This window comes from Ursus americanus, chromosome 18, assembly GCF_024610735.1.
Source record: "Ursus americanus isolate L20-20 chromosome 18, mUrsAme1.1.p, whole genome shotgun sequence".
In the NCBI taxonomy this organism is placed as follows: Eukaryota; Metazoa; Chordata; class Mammalia; order Carnivora; family Ursidae; genus Ursus; species Ursus americanus.
The window spans coordinates 47,200,733-47,209,787 of record NC_142144.1 but is presented as its reverse complement, the minus strand read 5'-3'; the positions used below and the strand labels follow the sequence as shown (position 1 = coordinate 47,209,787).

The 9,055-nt window shown below is 42.6% G+C and overlaps 1 protein-coding gene and 1 non-coding gene across 2 annotated transcripts; both read left to right on the top strand.

Moving 5' to 3' along the window:
• The first annotated feature begins 2,315 nt into the window (after positions 1 to 2,315).
• Positions 2,316 to 2,450, top strand: LOC123781385 (small nucleolar RNA SNORA70). The gene has a single exon (XR_006776714.1). It is a non-coding gene; the product is annotated as a small nucleolar RNA SNORA70 (small nucleolar RNA).
• A 60-nt stretch (positions 2,451 to 2,510) lies between these two features.
• On the top strand, positions 2,511 to 2,817 carry LOC148108605 (large ribosomal subunit protein uL16-like). Its single transcript, XM_087869695.1, has one exon. The coding sequence runs from the start codon at positions 2,578 to 2,580 to the stop codon at positions 2,815 to 2,817; it is 240 nt and encodes a 79-aa protein (XP_087725821.1). The 5' UTR covers positions 2,511 to 2,577.
• The last annotated feature ends 6,238 nt before the right edge of the window (positions 2,818 to 9,055 follow it).

Genomic DNA, 9,055 nt, shown 5'->3' with positions numbered 1-9,055 from the left:
CGGAGCATGCTGGCCCTAGCACTAGACAGCTACGTGAGCTTAGGCAGATAATGTCTCTAAACATCTAAATCATGTCATCTCTCGAAGCTTCATTTACTCACCTGTAAAAAATTGGAAGAAGAGTAATACCTACCTCATATGATTGAGAATTAAGTGTGATAATACATGTAAAGTCCTTACCACAATACCTGGTGCTTAGTAAGTACTCAATAAATTATTGGCTATATTAGCTGTTCAGCAAATAGATCTGTTATTGTCCTGGAAACCTCTAGCCTAGGTTACAGTATTTATTTTGATGAGACAAACTCAGGATTTTGTGTGTGTGTGTGAAATCAAAACTGCTGTTTACTTTGCTCATCAGTATTCTCTAGAGGCCAAATTAAACTTGGCTGCAGCAAAGGAAATCATTTTTGTAAAGAAAGGTTAGATCCAAATTGGATTCCCTCTCCTCGTTCTTCTTTGAAAGTATTTCCACAAAATCCAATCTTTGGCTTGACATTAAAGGCCTATTTTCAATTTGAGTAGACTTCACCAAAAAAATAAATAAAGGAAAAAAAAAAAAAAAAAGAACATGACTCTACACACCAAGTAGTGGGGAGTGAGTTTAATGTTTTGAGTTCAGCTCAAGAACGCTATCGCTGGGTCTCCTGCCTAAAGCCTTCCTTTTTCCCTCTTGTGTGAGGCAGCTTTTAAGATGGCCTTTAATGATCAAAACCTCATGGTATTCACGCTCTGTGTAAACACTCCTGTTGAGTGTGGGCTGTACTTAGTGACTCACTTCAAACTAAGGGGAGAGGTAGAAAATGACTCAGAGAGGAGGTCATAAAAAGCAGTGTGGCATCACCTTTCTCTTCTATATCCCTTGCTCTGGGAGAAGCCAGCTGCCATGTTGGGAGTAGCCCCATGGAGAGGCCCATGTGATGAGGAAGTAAAGCCCTCCTGTCAATAGCCATGTTAAGTGAGATTGGAAGCTCATCCTGCAGCCCCTTTGAATGACTACAGCCACAGCCAGTAGTTTGACTGACTTCACCAGAGACCCTGAGCCAGAACGACCCAGCTAAGCTGCTCCCGGATTCGTGACTGTCAGAAACCATGAGATGGTAACGGTTGTTTTAAGCTGCTAAGTTTTGGGGATGATTTGGTTGGTAGGAATAGATCGTGAATACACTGCCCTTGAATCTTGCTTCCCACAGCATCTCAGTGTCAGGTCGATTCGTTCATTCATTCATTCATTCCCTCATTTATTCCATGAATGTTTATGAACTCCTTGCTACGCGTCAGGCACTGTAACTACCTTCAGATCCTCACTTCGAGGATCTTAGTCTAGTGGTAGAAATACTATGGGCAGACTAACAGTGAAAATGCTGGGTTCATGTGAAAAGCCACTATGTGGTTTTGCTAGAGGGCTTTGGGGACTCAGAGGAGGGAATGAGAACTTCCAGCCTGGCCAGAAGAAAGGGGGATATAGGGAGATGGCACTTGACCTAAGCCTTGATACCAAGGTGCGATGGCTTTGTCGTGTGTCAACTTGGCTAGGCTGAACTACATTCCCCAGAATTCCCATTCTTCTATGTTTCTGTTTAGGGTGAGGTACAAGGGAGATTCTCCCTGATGATGGAAGGGAAGCCGCAGCCATTTTGAAGTGCACACCTGTCACTGCTGATCTGCTAGCTTGGGTCATGGGTGTGAGGCACCAGCCGGGCCTGTGATGGCTCTACCTTGCCCTACATCCTCCTTAAGCCTTTCTGACTTCTGGGCCAGCCGTGTATGTTTAGCTCTGTGATAAAGGGCTTTGGCTTCTGAGGAATACTCTCTTCACCAAGGTGGGAGGCAAGAGTAGACAAGGTTTTGATCTTTCCTTGTGCTTGGGGTGCCAGCCTTCCTGACTGCCTGCCGCATGGACAGTCAACAGCCTGCTAGAGACTGCTTTACCAACTCCCACAGTTGTGGAAGCTAGTTCCCCGTGATATACATGAGGTAGAAGGTGAATAGGTGAAAAGAGATCATTCAAGGCAGAAGGAACAGTGTGAACAAAAACATGGAAGGGGAAATGTAGGACTAAGACAGTTCTTAATGCTGGCACGCCCTTGGTACTGACTCATCAGAATGAATGCCAGTCCCAGCCCTGACCCAGTAGAGTAAACAATGGTACCAGCACCAGCCAGTTGGAACAACGCTGGCTGTGGTGTCCAAGCAGGGTCTCCAAGGGTTCTGACTGTTCCTCTTTACTGAATTATGGAGACTAAGGCAATGTCTGAGGTCGTTAAGAGCATTTGGGCCATCAAAGATGTGACTATTTCCCAACTGGAACAAAAGCGTTTTCTATCTTAATAACTTGTGCTCTTTCCCCGTGGGGGCCCAGTGCACAGTGGCTGCAAACAGTAGCCTCCTTGATAGTGTATGCAGTTTGTTGATTGAATGGGTTGCCCTAAGGGACTGTGGAGATAGCCCTTTCCAGTGGACATTGATGTCTTACCTCATGCTATCCCCAATCCTGGCTCCAGACAGGTATGTGGGGTGCCCTTGGAAAGCCCCAGGGTGGGTGCAGTGGCCAGGGTCCATGTTGGCCAAGTCATCATGTCCATCTGTATCCACCTGCAAAACAAGGAGAACATGATTGGGACTCTACGTAGGGCCAAGTTCAAGTTCCCTGACTCCCAGAAGATCCATATTTCCAAGAAGTGGGCCTTTCCTAAATTTAATGTGGATGAATTTGGAGACAAGGTAGCTGAGAAGTGGCTTATCCCCAATGGCTGTGGGGTCAAATATATCCCTAGTCATGGCCCCCTGGACAAATGGCAGGCTCTTCACTCATGAGAACCTTGGCACTATTCCCTTTTTATTCATGCCCACCAATAAATCCTACTTCCTATCAAAAAAATTTTTTTAAATAACTTGTACCATCAGATTGATGCATTCCAGTTGAATGCCAGCTCTGAAGAAAATACATAAGGGGAGTGTGATGAAGAGCAAATTGTTCAGTGTGACTAGACCATTGGCTGGCTTGGTGTGTGGCTGTGGTTTTCAACCCCAGTTACTCAAGTCAGTGAAATAGATTTAACCTGTTGTGTCTTATGTAGCTATAGTCAAAATAGCTATTAAAATTGTTCCATGGAGAAATGCAACTTAATCCAATTATAGGAAACCAGGACCCTATCCCTTTACTGAATGAGGGATCAGAAAACAGATATTTGACCCTCTACTCTGCGACTGACACACTGTGATCTGACAAATCACTTACCACAACTCGTCCTGAAGCCAGAAAGTGGTGACTTTACTTAGGCTTTTCTCTCTGCAATTTTCTGAAGATCTGGAATGCTTTTCCATTCCTTAAAACTATAGCCACTAGTCCCTTCAACTCCGGAGTCAAGACACAGTTCACTCAAAAAGCTTGCTTTGTGCTTTTACTGCCTTACCACCACAGTTTTACTCTGGCAAGTCCTTGATATGACTTGATCCGTTATTGCCTTTTTCTCTCTAGATAGCATCACAAGTATAAGCTTATCCCTCCTTTTGAGTGACTTGATCTCTCAGCAAATTATTTACCAGGTATTCCTTTTATACCTCATAAGGTCCCCTGGCACTTAGAAATCTGTATACAGCAGGTGCCCGTTAAATACTTAAATGTTCGTATATCACCTTGGTAAATTCTCTGGTTCCAAAGGAAAGTCAAGCAGGACATTCTAAACTAAAATATTTAAGGGTTTTGGATTGTGTACAGCTCTGTGTTGTCTCTGCCTGCCTTCCACTAGCATGAATAATTAAGAATAGAGTTGGACCCCTGTGTGTGCATGCCCATAATAGCGTTTGTGTGCATATAATAACGGTGTATAAATTAACTTCTTTTGCTTCAAATGAAAAGGCAGCCTCGTTCAGTGATGAGTAAGTAGGAATACAAAGAGCATTTCAGCATCCTCAGAGCCATTAATATCTCTTGGATAAGCTCAAACTATAAGAAATTAATATTTGCCATTCAAAAGAAATTCAAATCATAAACAGAAAAAAATAACACAGTCAACCCTGAGATACTTTAAATACTCTTCTCACTGGAGAGTTAAGGCACTTGGGCATAATTTGCTACATTTGAAGACCATTTTCACTAACAAACATGTCACTATCAACTCACTCTCCTTCTGGAAAATGAGATACAGGTTAGACATTCTATAGGGAAAAATAAACATAGGAAAATAAAAAACATAGAAAAAAGAAACTTCTGGGGCGCCTGGGTAGCGCAGTCGTTAGGCGTCTGCCTTCGGCTCAGGGCGTGATCCCGGCGTTCTGGGATCAAGTCCCACATGGGGCTCCTCGGCTAGGAGCCTGCTTCTTCCTCTCCCACTCCCCCTGCTTGTGTTCCCTCTCTCGCTGGCTGTCTCTCTGTCACATAAATAAATAAAAAATCTTTAAAAAAAAAGAAAAAAGAAACTTCTAAATTCAAACAAAAAGTAGGTCTGCAGACTAACAAAATGGTGGTATCTCAGTGTGATTGCTGAGAATTTGGAATTTTGAATACAAATCGTTTGCTCTCAAGCAATTAAATTAGTAGAAGAAATTACCAAGAAAAAGCTGAACAGAAAGGACTAATAAATAAAAATCTTAAGGCTTTTGAAATTACTATGAGGCAACTTTTCCTTCTTAAGGCAGGAAAATTTCCCAAAAAATGATGAGGTAGGTTTTTGATCATTTCTACTTGCCTTGTTTTCGTATTTAGCAAATATATATTTAATTGAATTTGAATATGCTTGCTGCAACCATGGGTGAAAAAAAATTAACATATACACTTAGCATGACCTTGTGAAGCATACAAAGAAGAACAGAATAAGAATTTTTCCTCCTCATCCTATTTCCCTGGAATAAATCCTAGGTTGTTTCAATAATAGTTCATCTGCCAGCATTAGCGTGAATAAATTTCTCCTCTCAGTATAGGAAGCAAATCACCACTTTCTTTATCTTTCATAAGCACCTCCAATCCTTCAACAAGTTCACTTGTCCACTTGTCCACGTACACATGCAACTAGGTGTAGATAGCTCCTAATTCTTAGCAAACTTCTCATTCCCCAATACAATGAATGTCTCCATCTACCCCAGTAGATCTAGTCAGAATTGGTCTTCTGAGTCCATATTTTGCCTCCTAAAGAACATCACAGAAGCTTTATTCATTAGCATTCTTAGTCGGTCCTCTAACGTGGGGGTTAGCTCTAATGCAATTTATATTTAGTTCACCCCATGCTTCTAGTTCTTTACATCAAGCCCCCCTATTTGTGCTGAGGATAAGGGAGCCAATTGGAAGAGGTTTTGAACCCTTGGCAAATTCCACCGTAAAATACACCAAAATGCTATAATCTGTATGCAATCTTCATTAAGAATTTCTACCACCTGCTTGCTGAAGCCCCAGCACAGCTCCAGTTATAATCACCATGCAGGGGGCAGCATTAGTTAACGTCATTAGACAAATGTGGAGATCGTCTTTTGCATGTTCATTAGCACCAGGTGGGAAGAAACTGCTAGATCCAGGCGTGGAACTTTGGGGGCTAACTTGGGCTTATGCATTATTTAATCAGCCAACTTTCTGAGCATCCGCGAAGAACCAAAAAGGCTAGAATAGCAGGAATTTTCTGTGTTTTTTCCAGATATGTTAGGACCAGTGTCAATTTTCAACTTCACAAAAAAGAGGGTGATCTGTAGGAGCTGTGTGGGCGTCGAGCAAGTCACTTAACCGCTCTGTGCCTCCGATTCCTCATGGCGATAATTTTATCTACCTCCTAGGGTTGGTTCGAGGATTAAATGAGTTAGTAAAGCACTTTGAACAGAGCCTGGCGAGCTATTCTCCTCCTCCTCCTCATCTTTGTTTTGCTAACTCTGCTTTAGTAAACACACTGGGGACCCCACCGTGCCAAAACCGGAGGGCACGCACCCTGAAGCTCCGAAGCACAGCAGCTTCTCTTGTTTTTTTCTTGTTTAACCGTCATTCTTGGGGCACTTCCTAAGTGCTGGTCACTATGCTAAGCTCTTCAGAAACATTTTCTTACATAAACCTCCAAACAAGCCTAACAGGAGAGAGACACTACTATAATTTCCATTTTAGAGATGAGGACATTGGAGTTTGGAGAAGCTAATTTGCTTACAGAATAAAGCTCCACAGTCTCTTAAGAAGCGATGGCTTTCTTACATGTCATATTAACTTTGCGTTAGGGGTTATAGTCACCTCAGGACTAGTTATGACAAGAGCTTTGAGAGCTGAAAGGACCTTTACCCTTGATGTAATCCCCATGAAGGAGTTAAGGCTCAGAGAAGTCAAGGACTTCACCCAAGGTCACACAGCCAGTTGTGACCAGCCGGGATCCAGGACTTTTGCAGGGATCCCTGGCCCTACAATGCACTGCTTTGTATCTTCATGTTATTTTATATAATTAATAGATCTCTTCAAGTGTGCAAATACTTAAAAGTATGCATTCCTTTCAGGGCATGAGTTTCTTCAGTGTGGAAATCATATACTTAGATGGAAAATTAATTGAAGAGGGAAAAGAAATACTTGGGAGAGGTTTTTCGTTTAATTTAAAATTAAACACAATTGCTTTAAGTGAGCAACATCTTAAAAGATGGTATTAAAGTCATACCCCAGAAGCCACAAATACGATAATAAAAGGTTTACAGTGCTTGTTTTACTAGACATTCTTCAGTTCCATGTTTCTTTCCTGTGTTTTTAACTAGCATGGAACTGAGGGAATTAAGTACAGTATTCTTTCAGCTTCTCTTAAGACTTTTCCTGCTTTAAACCTGAATTCTTTATGGCAGAGAAGAAAAGGGAATTCCCTGTTCCTGCATCCACCCCCCAACTCCCCACCCCCCCACCCCCGCCCTGAATGGCTCCTGACACACACACACACACACACACACACACACACACACACACACACACACAGAGTTATTCCTCTCAGAGTGAAATCTCCTTTTTTTCATCTCTTCTTTCTCACAGCCTCCACACCCTCCCCCAAATCCCTCCCCCCAAAACCTAAACCTCAGCATTTGGCTCAGTGACATTCTCTCAAGATCAAAGTCAAATGATAATTTCCATGAAAATCAAAGCAACCTCAGTCTCGCTCTCTCTCTCCCTGGAAAGCCTGGGTCTCCAGCCTGTGAAAAACTAAAAATCCCACACTTCCTCCTCTCCTCAGGATGAAACTCTCTGCTCCCTCTTCCTTTCTTCAGGTGTCTCTTCACTTCAAGCACATATCTGCTTTTCTGCAGAGACATCGATAGAAACTTTCAGCATCAAATTCAAGATCTAGCTACTGTTAGGGTCTCTCTCTTCCTGGGATCGGCAATGCCTGCGAGGCTTGAGGTGAAGGTGGGACAAGAGGACCAGAAGGGGGTGGGGAGGAGGTTGGAACAGAAAGAGAGGGACAGGAGATGCAGTGGGGATGGTAGGAAAGTCCTATTTAGTGATTTCCTGTATGTCCGGTATGGCCATATGGGTAAGAAACATATTTCTTTATGTGTGAGTGGCCTCAAGTTAGCAGAAATTGTTTAAAATTTTCAAGTCACAGAGCTTGTGAATGGTCTGGTTAAAATACTAACCCAAGCTTGTCTGACCTCAGAGTCCAAGTTTTGTGCAAGGATGTGATGTCAGTGACAAATATGGGGAAGAGTGGAAGGGGCTCTATGCAACACCAGGATCCCACCGTTGCACATATTCATACACCTTCATGATGCATTATCCACCTGACCTTGTTTAGCACAGATGATGGGCCAAAAGCAACTGCAAGCTGGAGTGTGGACAAGGACTCTGCCCTCTGTCATTACCCCACCCTCCCTCCATGCATAATCATACATAGGCCCGAGTAGCTCCTTTACTGCAAGGGGACTCAGGCGGTTCTCATTTTGCTCTTACAGTGGAAGGGCCCATTCTGAAATCTTTGCTGCTGTGGGGGAACCCTCCCATAAAGCTACTAATTGGAGAGTTAACTGATAATAGGAGGACTTCATACTTTCCTTTGACCAAGATGTCATCTGAGACGTTTCACACAAGTGAAAATAATATTCCCCCTCAAGAAATGGCAATAGCAATTCTGTGCTTTGTTAGGAAATGCCTTCAGAAAGGAAATACAGTAGGGTGTTTTTTTTTTGAGAGGAAAATATCAAATAACTAACACAGGAAATCTCCCTAGAGTCTACCTCCAGTAGGAAAGCTCATATTATATTTTGCAAGTTTTATGAGAAAAGCATTCAACTCTAATAAGTAGCTATTTGAGTATTATTCCTTGTGTGTGAAATTCATTTGTTGAGACTAGCATAATACCATGGGATGAAGACTGGTCCCAATAGGAGCTATGAGTCATCCTAGGGATTATGACATGAAATGTTCAGATATCCATTATTAAAAATGAATGTTTTCTTTTGCTACTTTTCTGCCTAATGGGGAAAAGAAAGAAAAGTACCCTACAGATTCCATTAAAACAAACAAACAAACCAAATCCTAGAGTGTATATTCAATAAAATCTTGGCTTGACACAGGGTCCTGAGTTGGTAATATGAATCAGCAAGTGGTTTTCCTGATCTGATTGGACAGCAGTATAAAGAAATGGAAGGCAAAACAAGCATTTAATGAGCATGCTACCCTAGCCTATCGCCGTGTTACATTGTAGCACTGTTTCAGTACTACTCTGGACTTAGCTCTGTGACCTGCTTTGGCCCATCTGATTAACAAATGTGTTGCAGGGAGAGACCTGAGAAGTGTTTCAGTTCCCACTTGCTCTTGTATTCTGCCTTAGCCATGAGAACATGTCTGCGTTAGCCTGCTGGAGGATGAGACACACACAAAACAGAGCCAAGTCACCTGTCACCCCAGCGGAGACGATCCTAGATCAGTCAACAACCAGACGATCCTCCCACACATTAGCAGGTCTAACCGAGGCCAGCAGAATTACTTAGCTGAGCCAAGATCAGCAAAACTTCTGAGCATACCTCTCAGAGGCATGAGTAGTAAATGTTTATTGTTGTGTGGTTTGTGGTAGTTTGGTATGCAGTATTATTGTGGCACTAGACAATGGATACAAAA